The sequence below is a fragment of the Lonchura striata genome, chromosome 12 (assembly GCF_046129695.1).
Source record: "Lonchura striata isolate bLonStr1 chromosome 12, bLonStr1.mat, whole genome shotgun sequence".
Lineage (NCBI taxonomy): Eukaryota > Metazoa > Chordata > Aves > Passeriformes > Estrildidae > Lonchura > Lonchura striata.
The window spans coordinates 9,260,385-9,282,135 of NC_134614.1; the positions used below are offsets into that span (position 1 = coordinate 9,260,385).

The 21,751-nt window shown below is 41.2% G+C and overlaps 1 protein-coding gene across 5 annotated transcripts; it reads left to right on the plus strand.

The window, feature by feature from the left end:
• The first annotated feature begins 1,285 nt into the window (after nucleotides 1-1,285).
• Nucleotides 1,286-18,538, plus strand: LOC110472371 (inter-alpha-trypsin inhibitor heavy chain 4). 5 transcript variants are annotated; one of them, XM_021534010.3, is made up of 23 exons: nucleotides 1,286-1,400; nucleotides 3,393-3,553; nucleotides 3,966-4,070; nucleotides 5,021-5,183; nucleotides 5,278-5,388; nucleotides 5,472-5,600; nucleotides 6,473-6,589; nucleotides 7,158-7,326; nucleotides 8,295-8,411; nucleotides 9,801-9,982; nucleotides 10,388-10,570; nucleotides 11,148-11,287; nucleotides 11,881-12,044; nucleotides 12,433-12,465; nucleotides 12,781-12,828; nucleotides 13,060-13,092; nucleotides 13,530-13,583; nucleotides 13,898-13,936; nucleotides 14,406-14,519; nucleotides 15,132-15,306; nucleotides 16,631-16,785; nucleotides 17,545-17,647; nucleotides 18,140-18,538. In XM_021534010.3, the coding sequence occupies exons 1-23, from the start codon at nucleotides 1,326-1,328 to the stop codon at nucleotides 18,213-18,215; spliced, it is 2,646 nt and encodes an 881-aa protein (XP_021389685.2). In that variant the 5' UTR covers nucleotides 1,286-1,325; the 3' UTR covers nucleotides 18,216-18,538. The 5 variants fall into 5 exon arrangements, with proteins under 5 accessions (XP_021389685.2, XP_021389692.2, XP_077642208.1 ...); XM_021534017.3 differs by having other exon boundaries at nucleotides 11,896-12,044; XM_077786082.1 differs by lacking the exon at nucleotides 13,530-13,583.
• The last annotated feature ends 3,213 nt before the right edge of the window (nucleotides 18,539-21,751 follow it).

The following is a 21,751-nucleotide window of genomic DNA, read 5'->3' on the forward strand; positions in this document are numbered from 1 at the left end:
AGCAGGACAGGGGGATGCTGCATTTCAGACCCTGTTTTGGCTGTGGTGGTGCTGGTTTAACAAAGCACAGAAACCTCTGTGTCCCACAGATTCTACAGGGAAGCCAAGCAAGGTATCTGCCAGAAAAGTGGGATTTGGCAAACGCCTCTATTTCCAGGATGTTGTCATGTTCATTTATTTGTGCTGCTTCCAAGTGTCACAATAAGGACTGGTCATCTTTTTTGTCTTCTTGTCTTTTAATGTGGACCTCATCTAAAAAATGTGAGGGGCAGAGCTGACACTGCAGCCTAAATCTGTGGAGCAAAAGCAGCTCTTTAACATCCATGTGATTTTACACATGGGCATTAGAAAACTGATGACAGATCCACTTAATTAAAGCTTTGGCTCTTGCAGCTCTTAGGTCACTAAGTGTCTAATCCTGTGTATTTTAAGGGATTAAAGCATTTCATGAGTTGTACAAGTTAATCAAATGCATTGCAGTTTAATTTTTTGTCTTTTAAAATATATATATTTACATATCCTGCTATAAAGAATATGGTATTTGCAAGTAGCATAAACAGTCTGCCTGAGAGGAATAAAATTTATTTTTTAAAGAGTTACTTAAAGCATAGGGCTTGTAAGACCAGGCTGTGCTTAGCACATTCTTTGTTGTGAACTTGTAGTCTGGTAAGTAATAAATTATTGAGCTCTGCTTTAGTGTCTCCTTGCAACTCCAAGGCCACTAGAAACTTGCTCTCCACATGGACACTTTGTAAAACAGGCATGAAGAAAACACGGATGCTTATATTTCCACAGGATCTTTGTGTTAATTTATGAATTATTTTAATGAGTGGCATTACCTACCAAAGATCATGGCCAGCTGGGCAGGGAGGCACAAAGGTTGAGAAAGCCATCAGCTGTAATATCTTGTGTGAATGTTGCCTGTCCTGGCAATCTCCAAATCTCTGAAGTGGTTGTGATAATGTTAAGGATGTGCCCTTTCAAATTATTACTGTGGAATATGGTAGAGATTCCTGCAGCTTGTTGCACAGACCAAGTCATCTGCCCAAGGGATTTCATGTGACACAGTTAAATCTAATTTTTTTAAAAAAATATGTAGAAATTTCTTAAATTTATGTGTTATGAAACACTAAAATTCTACTGTTTAAGAGCAAAGATCTGTTGGAAAAATAAGCATTAACGAAGTCCAAGTTTTACCTATGTTTAATGGGTAAATATTACATTTCTGTGTCTCTTCAAAGTCTACATGATATCCCCAAGTACTTGTTATTCATTAACTGATTAAGATAAATAGAGATTTCATTTGAAAATTTGCTTTTTCCAAAATGGAGCAGAGAGCACTTCTTGCATTGATGGTCTTTTCCTCACTCATAGTACTAGCAGAAACTAATGATCAGAAGGTATTTGCTCTATTTTTATTATCAATATCTCATTTGCTGATGTGGTGGTATCGTGGTCACTGGCCAGGTATTGCAGGTAATTCCTATGTAACCACTCCCAGGGAGACTTGGGTGGACTGTGTTGAGATTTTAGAGCTTTGGCTCCCTTTAAGGTCATTTTGGTTGCTTGTTTGGGCTGTTACTGTACAAATGTAACAGGAGACACTTGTAGATGTGTTTGATGATTCTCTTTCTTCAGAATGTAGGATATAAAATTTGAGAGATCAGTAACTCTGCTTTGGCTATGGAATGAGGTTTGGATCTTGACACAGGACCAGACAAGGTCTATGCAGTACCAGGAGGGTTCTGATGAGTGTTTAATAATAAATACGGAATGGAAAAGAGTGAAGTAGAAAGTTATTTACACTGCCTGGAGGAGCAAACTGTTTTGCACCATCACAGTGGTGACTGGTGGCATTGTAAATACATCAAAATTAGGAAGAGGATGCTTTAAGTCAGATTTCTCTGTCCATTATGCCTATTAAAAAAAGGGTGAAGTGGAACTGAAATGCGGGCAGGTGTAGGGGGGCAGGGCCAGGCTTTGTGGCTGCTTCAGGGGCAGCCAAGAGCACTGCAGGAAGCCATGGATGGGGGGGTATGGGCCAACAGTGTCTTTGCCTTTGGGCACATGCCTGGGGCTGGTCCTCTGCTTCTCTCACCAGGGGTACAGCAAAGCTCCTCCCCATGCTGCATCCCACTGAGCCCTGGTCTGTGCTGGCCACAGCCTAAAATGCTGCTGGGCTGGGCGAGTGCAGGAGATGCAGATCCTCCTCCCTGCAGCATCCCTTGGGCACGTGGCAGCAGAGGAGATTCTGCACTGGGCAAGTTTTGCACAGGACAAACTCCTCCTGTGTTAGAAGGATCCTCAGTGGGCAGCAATGGCCACCACATGCCTGCACTTCCCCAGTGAGCCACAGCTTGGGGCTTGGTGCTCCTTTTGGCAAAACCACGCTCTGAATGTGCCATGGGCAGGTGTGAGTAGGGTAGGGCAGCCAAGTTTTGAATTTCAGCCAGTATCCTAATGGAGAAGAAGGGATGCTTTTAATTGGCAAGCAAAGTACAGGAGATTAATTATCAAAATAGCTGAAGACAATTAGCCATTCAAAAGACTTGGAGGATGGAAAAATAAAAATAGAAGTGCAATGATATGCTTGGTTGCTGAGCTTTTTTATTTTAATCAGCTATTGGACTCTTGAGAGGCTGGTAATGTCCAGATCAGCCTTTTTTAGTGTCACTGCTGGAACATGGGTAAGACCTTCAGAGAGACATTCCAAATGCAAAAGGAGGTGTCCATGTAGGCAGGTGCTCCAGTCAGCTCTCAATTCAGCCACCCTCTGGGGTGCTCCAGGCAGCTCTAGAATGGTGCCCTCCTCCTTTGGGCATCAGGGGCCCTGGAAGAACCAGACCAGGAGAAACGTGAGTGCTCAAAGGATATCTCTGCTCCTGTAAACAGTGAGGGGTAACCAGTGCTTGGGAGGCCCATGTGAGGTTTCAAGCCTGCTAAACATCCTGTGGGACACAAGATACCAAGCTGGAAAACAGGAAGCAAAGCCAACAGCTGGGAGAGCAAATAAACAGTCACACAAAAACCAGGGTCCTTCCCTGGGTCAGGCTTAAAGAGGCTTCTGATCTTCCTGAGGAAAATCTTGGGCAATGCACTGGGGTGATGCAGCAGCAGCTTCACTGTACCCCCAAGGAGAGAAAAAGGTTCAACAGAAGCTTCTGTGGAGCAGCAAAATGCAGCTGCAGCTGCAGGTTTTGCATGGGACAGTGGCTGTGGCTGCAGAGAAGGGAATAAGCAGACTGGTCCAGAACAATCCCCTCCCCAGTTCCAGCCAGGCTTTCTAACAGTTGATTTCTTCATCAGACTTTTCCAACAGCATCATCCAGGTAAGGATGGTCTGAGAGCAAAACCTGCGTCAGCCTGTCTCAGTTTGTTTGTTTTTTTCCCAGCATGCTGTTGAAATATACAGCCTCCACGTGGACTGCAAGGTCACATCACGATTTGCTCACACTGTCATCACTAGCAGAATTGTCAACCGAGCCAATGAGTCCCGAGAGGCCACCTTTGAAGTGGAGTTACCCAAGACAGCCTTCATCACCAACTTCTCCATGTAGGACCAGTCCTCACCTGTAGTGTAAAGGAGGCAGCTCGGGGGGGTTCACCTTTCTGCTCAAAGAAAGAGCACAAAGCTCTGCAAAAATGTTCTCTGGGGCTAAGTAGTAAGCAGCCAAATAGAAAAGAGGTGCCCAGGGCCAGGCTACCTGCTGCACAGGGTGGGTGATGTGCTCAGTGGTGGTGCTTCTCCTGCTCCAGCCTCCTCAAGACTCTGTAAGGACAAGGGTTGTGTCTGTAAGGACAAGGGTTGCATTGTGCTGGTGGCTCCTGGCATTCTCCTGGGTGGGAAGGGATTTGGAGCCAGTCTCCCTTGCTCATGCCCAGAGAGCCACAAAAAAACTTCTGTTGATTTTCTTTTCCCAGTGTATTCCTTCTAATATAAATTAATTTTCATGGAAACCAAACAGGTCCATTGATGGTGAAGTATACCCAGGGATAATAAAGGAGAAAGCTGCTGCTCAAAATGAGTATGACTCGGCTGTCTCGCAGGGACAGAGTGCTGGCCTCGTCAAGTATGTTGCTATTCTGAGTAAAACTGCTCCAACACCCCTCTGTGGCTTCTTGTTTGGCTGGGGGCAGATTAAATCCTGGTGATAGCCACATCCCAGTGGGGTCAAATCAGTGAAAATCAATCTTGGGTTCTTGGTGGGAGGGACAGTGTACCTTTGTGTGTGTGTATATACATACATACGTATGTGTATATATATATATATATATATATATATATATATATATATAATTTTTTAAGCATTTATATAAATTCACATATATATGATGTATGGGTGGTCTTGCAATGGGCTCCAGTAGGAAGCATCCCTGTTTACCAGTGCCTTGGGACTTGCTGTCATAGAATCACTGAATGTTCTTGAAAGGGTTCTACAAGGATCATCAAATCCAATTCTTAAGTGAATGGTCCATAGAGGGATTGAACAGGCAACCATGCTCTGACCAACTGAGCTAATCTCAGGGTCAAAGATCCTTAAAGGACCTCAAAGATCATTTAGTTCCAAGCCCCCTGCCATGGGCAGGAACACCTTTGAAGCTGCTCAGAGCTCCATCCAGCCTTGGTCACTGTCATTCAAGAGCACCTTGCCACACTGGGATGATGCTCAGTGCTGAGTCTGCCTCCCTGCAAGCATAGAGGACCATGGACTTGAACAGATATTACAGTTTCAGGGTATATTTAATCTGTGTTTCACAGGTATCCACTCTGAGGCATGCAGGGGTTTCTGCTCCATTTCTCAGCTTGCACCCAGGACACATTAGTGTACTGTACAATATGTGATGTACATAGTAGCACCTGCAATGTAAAAAATCCTCTCTATGATGAAACATATTTACTGCTACTCTATTGATCCCATGTGATACCTTGGAGGGGCCACAATAAAAGTGTGCAAATTATTTTGCACACTTCACAAACTCTAGTCACCACAAGGAGGTAAATCACTTTTCTTGCCCCCAGAATTACAGACAGAAAGCTGGAGCAGTTCCACGTATCCGTCAGCATCGCAGCTGCCAGCAAAGTCACTTTTCAGCTGAGCTACGAGGAGCTGCTGAAGCGGCAGCTGGGGAAGTACGAGCTGCTCATCAGGGTCCGGCCCCAGCAGCTCGTCAAGCACTTCCAGGTGAGCTGTCCTGGGGAGGGCTGGGCAGGGAGCAGTGCCCTGGGTTTCAGCACAGCCACGTTCCCTCTGATGTTCACATCTTCTCCTCTACCAGATCGATGTGCACATCTTCGAGCCCCAGGGCATTCACTTCTTGGAGACAGACAGCACATTCATGACAAACGAGTTAACTGAGGCACTCACTAAAGTGCAGAACGAAACCAAGGTAAAGCAGCAGCTGCCAGCGGTTACTGCCACTGGAGCTCTGAGTTATATTGCTTTAGATATTCCCTTCTGATTGCTTTGCAGGCTCATATTTTATTTAAGCCAACTCTAGATCAACAGAAGAAGAATTCTGAACGTGATGAAACGCTCCTCAATGGTGATTTTGTTGTGCGTTATGATGTTAAGAGAGAAGCCACTGCAGGTGATATACAGGTAAAAAGAAATAGAAATGAAAATGCTTTTAGATCACCAATAAGTATGAATGTGAAGTGCAATGAGCAAAACAGCAGCATTTCCTTTGAAACACCAACAATGACACAAAAAGCTCTTCCCATTAATCCAGGGTCAGCAGGAACTGAGGGTGATACTGGATAATCCCCAGAGACACCAGCTGTATTACAAAAAAATCACTCAGGAAAAAAAAAAAATCTTAAAAATTTTATTCAAATACCCAATCTATATTGGTATTTTATAGAAGCCTCTTTACACTCTTTTAAAATTATTATTATTTTGGCTCCTCTAGCATGTATCTGTGGCTTATTGTAAACACATTTTAGAGGAATGTGATTTATATAACTTAAAACGATGCTTGGTCTCTGTGTTTTTTGTGATAACTGACACATAACTAAATACAGCAGGAACTTAGAAAATATTTATGAACCAATGCATATTCTAGGGAATAAAATAGAGTATTTTCCATATCATTTCACTAATGAAGTATATACGGGTGTGCTAAAAGGTGGCAGCCACAGTCATTCAGCAGAGATGTACTCATAGGTAACAATAAAGAGGTAATGTGATACACAGTGATAATATGCATATACCATACATATGGCACTGAGGTGTCTAATATATATGTATGTATGCATGCTGCTCTCTGGCAATTTTCTCTCTACAGACAGTCTTGCTTCCAGCTAGGAAATACATTTTACTTTCTTTAATTTAAGTTCTTTTATTTATTTGGGCTTATCAAGAGAGCAGAATGCTGAGCATGCTCCCCACTTCTTGCTATGCCAGAATGTTAAGATTTATTCTTTATTTATTTAGATGTACTTTTATAGGTGATTTTGCATTCTGTATTTCAGATTGTCAATGGGTATTTTGTCCATTACTTTGCACCCCAAGAAATGCCAGTGTTTCCCAAAAATGTCATCTTTGTTATAGACCGAAGTGGCTCCATGACAGGCAGAAAAATCGAACAGGTAACTTCCCCCAAAGCATGACCTGTGTTAGCAGCAGGCACACACACCCCAGCCTTCTGAGGAAGCAACTGGGAATTTTTCATTGGAAGCACACACTGATTTTGTACACAGCAAAAGGTAAAGACTTACAGAAATGCTTGAAAATACATATACATAGATTGAAGATATTAAGGAGTAACTCTTGTCTGACACAATTATTTTCATGGGTATTAAACATTGAGGCAGAGAGAACTTTCTGTATTTTTGCAGAACTTTTTGTGTTTATATTTTTCTTTTATGAAGCTTAGAGAGTTAATTCATCTGTTTTCCGTTTTATGTTTGATGACTGTGTAGCTCTGCTTGAGAACAGACAAGCCCCCTACAGCCCTCATAGGTTGGCTTTTGTGTCTGTATGTTAAGTGAATTGTCTATTTCTGATTATCTCAACATAAAACATACCATTAGGGTTTAATAAAGGCATAGGGCTGCTTCTGGAACAGAGCTGTAGCCCTTATTAGACTGTAATTTCGACCCCAGTTCAGGCAAAAAAGTGGAAATAATCAAAAGCACTGTTTTCTCCTTGGAACAGACAAGGGATGCTCTGCTGAAGATTTTGCAGGACCTCCGCCAAGAAGACCATTTCAGCTTTATCACCTTCAACAACAAAGTGGTGGAGTGGAAGAGCTCTTTGCTGCCAGCCACTGAGGAGAACGTGGCCAGTGCTGCAGCACTGGTGCAGACCCTCACTGCCAGGGGAGGTACACGTGCTTGTAGCCACAAATATGTACCCAGTAGAATTAATTGCTTAGAAAATAATTATTGTTATTAGTTATATAGTGCCCCAGAGCTACCATCAGTGCTTACAAAGCAGGTCAGTTTTTAAGACTTGTGAGTGATGAGTGGGAAAGAAAGCTGTGAGTGGTCAGACTGGTGACTTCATTATGAGATAGATATATATTATAGAAGAGATGCTTACAGCACATTTGTGAACCAAAGCCACCAAGCTTTGTTTACAATTTTTATCACAGATAAAAGATTAGATTAGAAGATTCCTTGATAGCACATTTTTTTATACAGAAAAATGGCAATTCACTCAACATTTGACAGCAATTTGCTGATTTTTTTTCTTTTTATATTGAGTTTCCCCTTGCAAAAAAAAAACCAAAAAAAACCAAAAAAAGCACATCCAAAGTTATACTCCTTTGTAAGCCATGTCACATAAATAAAACAGGCAAAACAGACATGTGGCATTTCAGTTGCTGCCTCAGTCAGTGTGCTTGGTGATATTATTTTGTTTTAAGCACCTCTCAAGGGCTCTGTCTCCCTTTAATGTTACACTGTCAGTATGAACAGAAGTTTCCTTACCCCAGGCGCTAACACCAATACACCCAATCATGCTCAGCTCTTTTTCTCTGACTTCTTATAGAAGGCAGGGAAACTTTTCTTAAATATAGGTTAACAGATGACAGTGTGTTTACTTAAGCACTTTTTAATAGCTCTAGACATGTTTGTATTTCCCATGACATATGTGTGGAAAATCCTCCCAGGAGAATACTCCGGCGCTGCCGTTGCAATATAACACCCGGTAATTAAGTCCAGCAGGTTAATTCCCTAAATCCTCCTCTCTAGGAAGGATTACTTCCTGCAGAAAACTTTCAACAAGTGTGCAGGGTCTCTGCAGATGAGTCTCCTGTTTAGGTGAGCGGTGCCTGCTGTCTCTTTGCAGGCACAGACATCAGTGGTGCCCTGCTGGCTGCCGTGGGCGTGCTGGACAAAGCCCAGGGGCTGCCAGAGCACAGCGTCTCCATGATTATTTTGCTGACAGATGGCCAACCCACTTCTGGTGAGTGAATGCTGCGCATGGTCCTCCCTCCCCTGGGGTTTTTTATCTTTTACACTTGCATCCCAATATTGATAGACCTAGCCTGTGTTTTAGAAGAGCTTTGGAATACGCAGGCTGAGGTACTGCTGGATATGAGAGGGCTCTGTTGAGGGCTGTAGGGAGTGATGGCAGAGCCTGCCTGCCTGTGGCTGCACATACTCTAGCTGGGAATTGTTTTGCTGCATACCATTGGCTTCCCAGTTTATAAATTCAAGGGAATTGGAGATAGTCCAGGCACAGCTGAAACAGAAAAGTAAAATACCTAAAGACAAAATGTGGACATTTTGCAGATACTGTGTACAGTCCTATTTGAGAGATGCTGCTTGTACTTCTTCGCCCTCTGTGCCTCAAACTTAAGATATTTTCAAGGTGCTTCTTGTTCTGCATTCTTTGTCATGTCAGTGCAATGGCACAAATTGAACCCCTTGTCTTCTACAGGGTTTTTTCTTAGTTTTATGTAGCACCAGCATCACTCCAAGGTCAGCAATAGTACTTTATCTGTAAGCCCTTAATAAGATCATTCTGCCTTTTAGATTGTGCGAGCCATTCTGCTTTGGGATTTCTTGATTTTATTTTTTTAATAAAATTCAGCTCACAGTGCTGCCTCCCCAGCACAGCCACAGTGAGTATCCAGGGCTCCCCACATCCAGCAGCTAGAAATCAGGCCAGGGTGGCATGTCAGGCATTATTGCCTACACTGCCTTCCTTAGCAAAGCAGCTAAAAAGGAAAAAAATCTGAGCTGCTGCCATGGTATTGCTACTGGCAGTGACAGTTTCTGCCTGGAAATGCTTATAAAAAGCTCTCCATACATGGCCATCAGCAGCTCTTCAAATGGGGTAAGGTGATAGTGTGAGAGTCTTTTCCTCTGTCACACAAAGGGGCTGGGAGAGAAGCATGGCTGAGTTCATTACCAATTTGTTGGAATTGCACCATTAACCAATCCATTCTTCTCTGAATTGACACACATAATTTTTATGGATGGTACTTGTCTTTTGAATGCTTTATGAAGTGTATCCATCCCTTGTGTTGTTAACTTGTAGTGTGTATCCCTTCTGTACTAAAAACCTCCTCTGGCCTTGTAATCCTATAAAATATTTTGCACTTAGCCATGACAACATCAGTAGAACCTAACAAAAGTCATTAAGGGGGAGAATCATGTTCTGGCACTCTATATGCAGAGTCGTGCTTTCATTTCCAATTCAATTACCAGCATTCTATCCCTTATCTTTTTAGTATTTTATTCTGAATTATTTTTAAAAACTTCAGGCAGAATTTTCCATTAACCTGCTGCAGTCTATTTGCACTTGAAAAGACTCAAACCCACAACGGTGCTTTTGTTTCATTTACAGGTGAGAAAAATGTGGAAGTAATTCAAGACAAGGTTCAGAAGGCAATCAGTGGGAAATACGCTCTTTTCTGCCTTGGCTTTGGGTTTGATGTCAGTTATAAATTCCTGGAGAAAATGGCCCTGAGCAATGGGGGAATAGCACGGCGTATCTATGAAAATGCTGATGCAGCCCTGCAGCTCCAGGTCAGGAGTAAGCAATGTGCCAGGAAAGCCATCTATCAGCTACAGCTTATATCTAGTTCTAGCAGGAAAATCGCAGATTTTCTGAGATGAAATGTTGGGGTTGAGCTTACCTGTTACTTTAGCAGAGGGAGGAAGACAGTTTTGGGGTATCTGAGGGTTTGTACCCTCCATGTTATCCTGACTCGAAGTCCTCAAATCAATTGCATTCAGACAAATTGGGAAACTCACACATTTCTGTACTGTAAGAAGATAAATTGTGCAGGGGAAGTGGTCAATTTCTGAGTTTGCAGTAGTCTTGCACTACTAAAGAAAAAGCTTTTTAAGAGGACTTTAGACTTTCAACATATTTCTTTGACAATTTTGCTGTCATTTTTGTGTGTTCTCTGTCTCACTGCCTTTCTTTAGGGCTTTTATCAAGAAGTGGCTACCCCAATATTAATGCAAATTGAAATGCAGTATCCAGAAAATTCCGTTGAAGGATTAACCAAGAACAATTTCAAGCTGTTTTTTGAAGGATCTGAAATTGTAGTGTCTGGAAAAATTAGTAATGAGCTGGAGCTTTTGCCAGTGGAAATTAAAGCTCAGTCAGTAAGTGTTTAGTTTACTAATTGTGAAAAACATCTCTTCCTTCTGTCCTTTGTGGCACAATAGGAGGCTTCAATAAGTGTTTTGTATTTAGTATGTGTTTGTTACATTTGGGCTCTCAGCTCTTTTCCCATTGTTTGATCTCCCAGATAATTTGTTAAAATTACCCTCTCTTGAATTTGCTACAAAAGAAAAACCTTGAAGAATATTCACAATAAGAAAACAGAAATTTTAATTCAGTTTTGTTAATTCTTTAACAAAATCCAAATATTTAGCATTTTAAGCACTTTTAGGTTTATATTGTTACAATGAAGTAGGAAATCTCAATTATTCATCTCAAAAATGCTGAAATAGAATTTAATTACCTCCCTTTTTCATCATTGTTTCAAGTCCAGAAATACAAATCTAAAATACATACTTTTTAGATACTTTGGGGTCGCATTTTCCAATGGGAAAGAACAATATTGAAGGACAACTGGTACTGAAAGATATTAAGTCTCATAATGTGACTATAAATGAAGTTTATAGAGCTGAAGTTTATGGAGCTGTTCTTTTGATGGTCAGTTTTCTCCCACTTCAGCACACAAGTAACTTGACTCTTAAGGAAGAAGCAAATGTCAAAGAGAAGGAGCAAGTATTCCAAAATCAAAAGTACATCTTTGGGAATTTCATAGAGAGACTGTGGGCTTACTTGAACATTCAGCAGCTTCTGGAAGAAGTGTAAGTGATTTTAATGGTTCACATAACGAACTTCTAACTTCTCAAAACACAAATTCCTTATTCGCAAATTATATGATTAGAAAACACAAAGAAACAGAAAAATTTTTCCAGACAGTATCAAAACGTAAGATACTGGGAGAATACTACATTACTGTATGATGAACATGAAGTGACTTTCAGTTTATGGTAGCACTACAACATTCAATTTCATATGTATATGAACACGTAATGTAATACATTCTACATGAAATTACTATGAAACAGATGTCAGTTGTATGGATTGTGTTGAGCTGTTCTTGCACACCCAGAAATATTGTCTGTAGATAAGGAAATGGCAATAGCTAGGGACTAGAACAATATGGATGTCCATAAGATACTTCAAAGGCCATGTATCTATTTCTTTTGTGTATTTAAACTATATATAAACCCCAGTGTTGCAAAGAATGAAGCATTTCCATCATTTCAGGCACATGAACAGCTGAGTTATCCCCATAAGACTACTGACCCTTCAATAATAAATATCTGTGGAGGAACAGCTAATACGTAATCTGAAGATGATTGTTCATAGTCTCTATACATTTTTGCTTCATCAGTAACACAGACTTCAGTATTTCAGCCCAAGAAGAGGACCAGAAGGCCCTGGAGGCCCAAGCCTTGGATCTGTCCCTGCGGTACAGCTTTGTCACACCCCTCACTTCCATGGTGGTCACCAAACCCCAGCAGCAGGAGGAGCTGGCAAGCAAACCCACCGAGGCTGGTAAAAACAGCCCCTCTGAAACACTCTGCTGTTCTTCATTCATTGCTGTTGACTTCCACTTAGCTTCATTTGATAGTGATATAACAAGGCAAATTGGAGGCAGGAGTTCAGGGATTGGCTTCCTTTCAAAATAAAACATGAAGGATTTTTTTGAAAGGTGAAGTGATGAAACAGGCACTACAATTGAAATGGAAAACAGTTTGTTTAAATATTAACTAAAGGTAGTCTAAGAGCTGTTACATAGAGTTTTGCATGGGCTCTATATACCCATCCCTTAGCACAAAAAACCTCGTCACCTGAAGCCCTTGTCTCAGTTTGCTGGTTCACATGGGTAAAGTAATTCAATGTTGACTGTATGACACTCATCTGTCCCTCTTCCTCTTTACAGATAATGAGAAGCCCAGCAGTCTTCCAGCAGGAGGTAAATGTTTTCTTCTTTTCAGTAGCATATTTTCATAGTCTCTAATTTAAAAAAAAAAACAAAGCAAAGCAAACAAAAGAATTCATGGTGGTTGTTCTATAGAGGGAAGTACCTGAAATTTGAAAAAATGTGTGAAGTTGTAAGCAATGCCTGCCACAGTCTGTGCTGATTTTAGGTGGATAACAAGGTCAAAGGGAGAAAATCTTCCATTCAGAAAGTCTCAAAGGTCTAAATTATTTATGCTCTTGAGGAAAAGTAGTTCTTCAAGCCAGTGGTGTTAATGATGCTTTCTGCTTCTTCCTATCACGTGTGAAGCATCTTTCAAAAGATTCCACTCAAGAATGCCTTCTGAGGATGATTCAGGTATTTTTTTCCTCTCTGGAAACTGTATTTATTTGAATAATAATTTATAGGTGAAGAACCTTGGTTTTGCTCTAGTTCTTTCACAGAAATGTATTGAGAGGATCACAATGCTGCCCTGTTTCTGGAGGCTGTTTCTTTCTAAGTGCTGCTGGGGAGTTCAATAGCAGAACCACTCCTGTAAAGGATGTAATGCAATCATGAGTAAAACACAGGTAATTTTTTTTTCTCCAGGTGCTCTTAGAGGGAAAAGTGGGTCACCTGCTGGTAAGTACTCCTCCTCTGTTTCTCTTCAGAATAATTCCATAAAGTTAATTTCATATGTAGGGTAGTATCAACTTTATTTTATATAAATGCATTTGGATTGGAGACACCCATTTAATATACAATTTAGTTTTTATCATATGCATTTTAGCCCACAGATATTTTATAATTAACTATAAACATTTGAAAACAATCTTGGTCCCTTTTCAGAAATCAAAAAAATATATACCTCCTGAAAATAAATGTGAAAGATATGAATAAGGATGTATTAGTAAGCTGAAAGAAATGGATGTAAAAACAAAATAATTCACCAGTCCTGGGGTATCCAGGAAAGTCAGAGGACAACAAGCAGGACAGATTCCCAGTTTCAAAGGGTAGGAAAGGAGATGCAAGGTATAAACCCAAAGCAACAAAACATCGGGAAAACCCTTTTATTTCAGGTCAGTGGCGCTCTGAGCTCCAAACTGGCAGCAACAGGAAGATGTTTTCAACAGGTAACTGCTCACAGTGGGGTCAGAGGGGCTGGGCTGGGTGTGCTGCATTCAACACTGCCCAGTGACCCTTGAAAACACAGCTCTAAACCCTGCCAGCTCCAGCTGAGCATAGGCCCATGGCATGGTCCATCCTGAGAGAAATAGGCTCTGCGTGTTGTGCCCCTTTGGGACTTCTCGTCTTAGGCAAAGCTCTCCACAGACATCAGTGAAGAGCTCTGTAAAAAAGGTTTCTGCCCAGCATTTGTCCTGGTTCATCAGCTGACTTAGGGAAAAATGTTTCATTAAACTCTTCTTACTAATTTTAGCTCTTTCAGTTTCCAGGTTCAGAGGTGCTGTAAGAGCACAAACTATTGGTAAGTGACTCACGTCCTAGTCCCATTTCAATTATTAATGTAACTGTAATGTAGACTTCTTCATGCAACAATGCTTTTTCTGACTTCATCAACTCTGAAAATCTTTTACCTCTTCTTGCAGACCTTGGCTAGTTCTTTCCATTTAAGTAGAAAATATCCCTGTGTTCCATGAAAAGACCTCTCTGGCTCAAGTATATAAGAAACACAGTACAACAAATCTTCAGCCTAAGCTTTTTAAGGGCTTCTTGTCCTTAGTAAACTCTATATTTAAAATCTGTTGGTTTCATTCATATCAAGGTGCTGTGTCTGGTTGTGCTTTTCAACAGTTATTGCTTTGTTTTTAACCATTCTATCCAATAAAAGCTATAACTGCTGTTTTAGGAATGAATCTATAAATTATTTTTGCTGTACCTATCCAGCACACAGGCTAGTTTTTTTTTGTTGCTGATTTTTTCTTCTTTCCTTTCAGCCAATGAACATCCACAACTTCTCTTGCAATTACCCAGACAAAATGAAAAAATCTGTTTAAATATTGATAAAAGAGCACAAGCCTCTGTCCACCTGCTGTCAGATCCAGAGCAAGGTCAGTAAGCCATGTTACCCCAAACTGGGTCTGTGAGTGCAGTTGGTGTTTTTGGGAATAACCCCCTCTCATGAAGAGCCATCTCACACCTGCTGCCTTGCACTGACCAGAGAGGCTGTGGTAAATTCGGCCTTTCTGTTAGGCAATATTGATGGTGCAGCAGCTGGGGGCACTTCTCACAGGTCTGGCTGAAGATCAACTTCTCCTCCTGGTGTCACATCCTCCTTGTTCCTTAGGGTGTTCTCCTACCCAGCCCTTGGGGCTTCGGAGGATGCAGAGACCCTAAGCCTCACAGTCCCTGTGTGCCAGCAGAAAGCTGCATGCTGTGGATGTAGAGCAGATTTTCTGTGGTCCTGTCATTGAGGAGCCATGTCCCAGGCAGCAGGGCCTGCTCCGATTATGGAACAGAGACGCCTCTGTGCAGGAGGTAGAAGCATGGGGTTAAACAGGCTCTAGTGACCCCACTACAATCTTGGGGCATGTGGAGCTGCAATCCAGAAATGCCCCACAAAACAAGATTTGAGACCCTGGTTTCAGTAACAAAACTGGAGTGGGTTTATTAAGATCATTTGTACCTTAAGAGAAGAATCACCTGACAAATTTGTATTAAAGGACTCACAGTGACGGGGAAACTTGGAGATGGAATAAATCACTTTGTGCAGTTTGATATTAACTATGTGAATCCTCCCGTGGAAATCCATGTCTACACTCACGCGATCCTTGTAAGCCACAACAACAAGAACAGTTGGCTGTCATGGACAAAGTCAACCTCCTCCACCATCCAGGGGTAAGAAACATCTCCCTGTCTTTTCCTAAACTTCAAAATATGTCAGATCTTTGTTCATTCAGGCCTCTCCTTACCTGAAGTAAGTGCTTCCAGATATTCTTCTCCAGCAAGTGTATCAGTGTGAGTAACAGCAGGGTATCTTTATAGAAAATAAGTTTTATTTTAATTCTCCATGCCTGTGTAAAGAGAACCAGAACAACTGCACCATCAGCCTGCTGTTCATGTATTTATGTTCCAAAGGAAAGGAGCCATGCAGAGCAGCCCTGTGCCACCAGCAGTCGCTTTGTGTTCCTCCAGGGCAGAGCAAGCACTGCCAAGTGATGGCTTTGACATTTACTGTCCCTTTTATACAGCACTTGGCTCCACACAGGCTGGGGTTTTCTTTCTCCTCAGTCTTAGCAATAACTCCCATCTGGGAAGCTGACATTTTTTATGGGCAGGCATAAAGTGTTGGAATAGCTGTCTGTAACCAAATGTCCACTACAGGAGAAGGGATACTTTAAAAGCAGACTTTATTTTTTGACATAATTAGAGCAGGATCCTTCAGTACCACAAGGAAGAGCTGAGTGTAGATGGCTCCCCCAGCCTTTTTATATCGCTGGAATAAGTCTCCACAAGGATCCCCTGCTGGCCTGGGGCAGACAGGACACACATCACTGCTCACACACACACAGTTCTAGACAATAACAAGTTCTGCAACAACTGCTTTCAATTATTCTTGCAATTCAAACAGAGCAAGAGCTGGCTGGATTTCTGTCCCAGTATAATTTGCCAAGCAGAATAATCCTCCTGCTTCAATCCAGCACCCGAGACCTTGCATCAGCACTTTGGGGGTGGCTTTGTTAATCCTTTCTGCAGGGAGCAAAATGACAGCGACATTTCTGTTCTCCAAGACCACCTGAGATCACAATAACATTAATGGGTCAGAAGAAAGACAAGATCTGAAAAACTTGTGAAATATCGAAGAAAAAGATACTTTTACATAAAAAAGATTGAATTCTTTTATTAGTCTACTATTGTTCTCATTAAAATGGTGAGAATTTTTTCCCATCCAAGTATTTCTTGTTATTATGGATAATAAGGTGTATTCATCAGCAAAATATTGTCCCCTGGTATATTTGCAAGACGTCTTATGCAGCACAGAGAGAAGATATATTCTACTCAATATTTTCTAGCTTAAAAATAACTACAGATCAGGAAAAATGCAATTGCAAAGATATAAAAGGCAAAAAATAAATTATTTTGATTAATTAATGTCACTTAGTTAAATACATATTCTTTCTTCACATTCTTCTTGGAAATAATTTCCTTATTTACTTCCTAGGCTGAAAGTGACAGTTGAAAAGGAAAGGAGCATTACAGCATCACTGCCTGACATGGTCACAGTAAAAATTTCCTTGGTCAAGTTTCCAGATGATTTCCTTGGGCTCTATTTCTTGAACACCGACCGTTTTTCGGACAAAGTCACTGGAGTTCTGGGTGTGTATCAGCATGGATGTGTGCAGCAAAGAATGCTCTTGTAACTCAGTTCCTGAAATGAGAGTGCAGTCAGGGGTTTGTTTCAGGGAGCTCTTGAGAAACTTTGCATTTAATTTATTCCTTTTGGACATTTAACTTCTACTGCCCAGCAATCCCAAAAAAGAGAGGTCTCACCCTGGAAACATAACACATAACACAATGCCTTTCCACTCACCAGTGGCACAACCCAGAGTAGCCCATTATGGCTTTAGAAGATGTTAAAATAAGACAGAAATAATAGTTGGGCTTAACCTCAACAGTGCTGTGGAATGACATGATTGATGCAGAAAATTCATTTGATGTCCAATAACAGACTATAAATAATAGACATAAAAATTGTAAACAATCATGGTTAGGAAATGAAAGCCAGCTGCTCCTGAACATTTTGGCTCCAAAAATCCTGGTGGGACCTAAGATGAAGTTGTTTTGGAAACTTTGCAAACAGAGAGGCTCCATATTCCAAAAACCACAAGGAAGAAATAATCACAAAAACCATCAGAGAAAGGCTGAACCTTCCCATGGAGAGCGTTAGGGATAACAGGAGATCACAGATGAAACAGAGGAATTTTCTAATCTTACTAATGGAGTATCCAAACTTGATCTTTGATTTGTTTTCTGAGATGAAGAGCTGCTCTCCTGGTGTTAGAGCTGCCATTTGGCTTAAACAAACAGCAACACTTTGGTTTGTGTTTTTTAATAATTTCTGCGTCTGTTGTTTAGGTCAATTTTATTCAAAAGCACAGTTTGAGAGTAACTCCAACAACGATCAGAGTGCTGTGGAAAGACTCCTGAGAGTGTCGGGATCTGAGCACAAAGTTTCCAGGTACCCAGATATGGAGGGAGAGAAGAGGGTGTGCTTTGAGAAGTATTTGATCAGCAGATACCAGAGGTCAAAAGAAATGAAACTGAGGGAGTGTTTGTAAGAACACACCTCTTCGTTGTAAATAATTTGCATTTAAATTTTTCCCCAAAAGCCTGCATTTGCTGTTTAAGTGATGCTATAGGGCTCAAGGCTCCTATTTCATTGAGGGGAAATAATTACATTCTGGGGGGGTACAGCTTGCATTGTTTTCCTGGACAGGGAGGGTGTTCCCTCAGTTGGATTTACCATGAGGAAAATTTTCTATCCTTCAACTGCTTTTAGCATACATCTGGGATGGGAAAAAAACTGTGACTGTGCAGGTCCTGGGAGTGCTGAGGTACAGCTCTGCCCACCCAGACCTCTGACTCCTGGTACCATCTGCACATCAGGGCAATTCTTACCCTGCTCTTTCATTGTGTTATCACAATTTCTCTTGTTTTGATTTCATTTCAGGTTGTACAAGAAAGATTACAGGCTTGAGTCAGCCAGTGAACCTGTTTCCTGCTGGTCGATAGAACTAACACCCTAGGAAAAAAATATATTTGAAGAAAATTATGCAAATGAAGCTCTTCCAAGTATTTTTGGTACTTTCATCAAGAAAACCACACAGTTAAATCCTTACTGTTGCTCTATATATGTGTCACAAATATTTTATCATGAAATAATTATACTTTCAAGATATGACAGTCCTTGCTTTTTTGCTATTTGAAAATGGTTTCTAATCTGCAGTGTGGTTTTGTTGTTGAAGATTTATGTGAATGAACTAAATAAAATTGACATCATCAGCTCCCAGTTTGATATGGACATGTGGACATGGGTTTCCAAATAAAAATCAGTAGTGTCATCATCCAAGCCAATAAGTGTGTCATGCAAACAGTAATAGATCTCTAAAACTTTATCCGGTTATCGATGGTGGTGTTCTTGAACTGTGCATTTTGTGAAAACACCATGAAATTTGAGACAGTATTAGTTTACCATGTCTCTCATTTTCTATTTTATTGCTGTATCAGGGTTCTCTTCAAGGTTGTTCTGTGAGACCATTCAAAGCCCATGAAATCAGCAGTGGAATGGAGCTGTGTGTGGGATGCAAACCCACACCAGCTGTGCTCCAGTTCATTGTTGCAAAAGTCTCTGAGGCTCCCTTTTGCAAACATCTGCAGAACAGCCATTGGCTGGTTGCAAAACCTCTGGTTACAAAACACTGCATTTCAACCCCAAAAGTTAGCAGCTTTTTTTGGCTCAATTTCATACATTTTGCAAACATTAGAAGATGTTTTACAAATAATGAACATCTCAAACCCAACCTGTTGTGCACGGAGGTAACACTGCAGAGTAAGCACACACACAGAAGCCTCTGCCCATGAAATCCAAGATGTAGTTTCAGTCTTCTGCTTGTTGTAGGTTTTAATTCCAAAATTATTTTGTTTTAGAATTTCAATTCCTTTGTATCTTTGAATTTGAACTGCCAGCATTGTAAGCAGTTTAACAGAAGTTTCTTTCTATCCTGCCAATAATATATAACTGGAAAAACCTTTTTATTTTTAAGCAACGTACTAAAAGAGAAAAAATTTCTTGCCAGAGTCAGTAAGCTAAAACAAACTGTGTCATTAGAAGCCTGTTTTTTAAAGAACTGTGCAGACACGATGCCAAGATATGTTTGTGTGAATTGCTTGTACTTTCAAGGTGCCAATGTTAATTTGGAAACTGGAAATATTAGATTGCTCACTTCACTGCAGCAAAACCAAGGTTCCCAATCTGATTGTTTCCACTGTAGATGAACTTGGGATTTGAATCACAAGCTATTGATCCAGGGTTACACCAGCAGACTTGCTGCAAATTAAATATTCCCTGCTTTCATTATAGGGTGTCTGTGCATCACCTCCTGCCCTGCTCCGAGCAGCAGGGAGAGAAACAGCACTGAGCAGGGAGCAGTGGCTCATGGCTGAGGCAGCTTTCACCTGGGACCTTTTTCTTTAAGTGAGGCTCAATCAGGTGCAGGCCATGCTTGAGAGCTGTACTCAACCTGCAGTGCCTGAGCTGTCCCAGGCAGCTGCTGCCCTGCTAGTGCAGCTCTCCCTTGTTGCAAAGAGGCTCTGGGCCAGGGAACTTATTAAGGTACGACAGAAACTCCTCACATTGTTCAAAGATTTTATCTGACTTTGAATAGACAAGTTGTGCTGACAGAGGATTCTGTGCTTTCTGCAGCAGCCCGAAGTCGCTGGTGTGCCTGGCTGCTGCAGCTCCCAAATCCATGTAGTGCTGCTTGCCCTCTGCACATGTGCTTTCCATTCTGTAAGTAGGTGCTGTTCCACTCTTCACTTGAGTTGTCTCTTACTTTGTTGTTTAGTCACTCTCCTCCTGTGCTTTCCAAGCCCCAAAGTGAGTTCTGGTGGGTTTCTGATTTCCTGTGCTCCCTTCCCTTGTTCAGAAGCTGAAGGAAGATGCAGTAATGAATATTTGGCATTTTGTAATTTCTAATTCCAATACAAAATAGTGTCAGTGTATATGTAACAGATCTATGCATATCTCACAGGATATGGCCCCACACTTCTCTTTTAGCCAGCACTGTAGCCATCAGCAGGAGGATTAAATGTTTTATCTAACTGTGAGCATCTGTCTGCTGCTTCTCTCTGCCCTCTGTTACCTTTAGCTGCACTTGCTGTTACCTCCTGCCTTGCAGGAATCTCTGAGTGCTTATTGAACAGGAGCCATGCAAAAGCACACTGAGAGCAACTTATGGCTCCCAAATCAGTCACAGACAAGACTCCTGCCAGTTCCAGAGATTTGCCTCATCCCAATAAAGCAAACAGGAAAGTTCTGGCTGGCCCAGGATTGCCTTGTGCCCAAACTCTGCCAGCCAGGTAGGTCAAGGTCTACTTCCACTGCTCTGCTTTGTGTGTTAATGGAGCAAGCTAGGACAAGACCCATGGACAGTGGCACAGCTCCTGTCTCAGGATCCAAAATGGATAATTTCTTCATTTCATTCTATTCCATTCCATCTGATTAATTCCCTTACAATAAAAATTTAGAACAGTGTAAACTTAAACTTACGGCTCCAATGTTCTGGTCTTCTCTCACTCCTTCCTTTTGCTCTCCCTGCCTTCCTTGTTATCCAGGCACTTATTGCCTTCTGTAGAAATTACTGTATTCTTTCACCACTTCTGTCTGGATTTAACAGGCAAAGATCTGCAGTCACCCTCTAACCCCACCTGTTCTTTTTCTTCTACAAAACTCCTGCTTTCAGTAAAGGATTTTGCTCCTCAGAAAACCCTGTATCTCCCATAAATTCACCAGTAAGTATATCTTTCCTCTATTTTTTCCTCTTTGATTCTTCTGTTGCATTTTTTTCACCTCTACTTTTATTCTTTCCATTTAACCTATCACATCTTCTATCATCTGTTTCTCCCACTGCACTCCTCTTTTCTCTGTGTTCTGCATTCTATTTTTCCACACAATTACTTTCTTTGTCTTGCTACTGTTGGGGATTTTTCTGCTTTGTCATGTGAGACCACAACTGCCATTTTGTGGCTGATTTGGTTAAAAGAAATCTTGAAGTAAATAAGAAATATAGGACGGAGAGAACACGTTTTTGGTTGGGTGGGATTTTTGCTTTAGAAGTAAGAGTTTGCAATTTCTTGCAGTAAAAAGTGAATACATAAATAAATGGGGCACTTGACCTGAATGTGTTCATAAATTCTTTTATGGGAACAGAAGGAAGGAAGGGTCTTCCTCAAGAAAGATACCATCCAAAAGAGCCATCATTACTCAAATGTGAGTGCTGCTTTCAACTTTGATGCTTCATTAACTTTTACAAATTCAGACATTCAACAGTTAGGTTCAAATTAAAATGCTAAAATACAGAAGTCCTGGATGCCAGCAGTCACCTCCTTTGCTGGCAGCAGCCCTCAGCACTGCACGTGGTTCCAAGTAGCACAGGATTATCCCAAAATCTGGGCTGGGCTGTCAGATATCCTCTTGTGCTCAATTTCAAAATGCATCTGGCACCCAGGGCTTTGTGAAACTGGCATGAGAACATTAAGCTGTCAGAATAACAAAACCAGGCAC

Bases quoted from the DNA above. Each gene is read 5' to 3' on its own strand.
- LOC110472371 (XM_021534010.3), top strand. From the start codon at position 1,326: ATGGAGCAGAGAGCACTTCTTGCATTGATGGTCTTTTCCTCACTCATA. The intron at 13,093-13,529 runs GTAAGTACTCCT...CTTTTATTTCAG, and splicing joins GAAAAGTGGGTCACCTGCTG to GTCAGTGGCGCTCTGAGCTC. The intron at 15,307-16,630 runs GTAAGAAACATC...TTTACTTCCTAG, and splicing joins ACCTCCTCCACCATCCAGGG to GCTGAAAGTGACAGTTGAAA.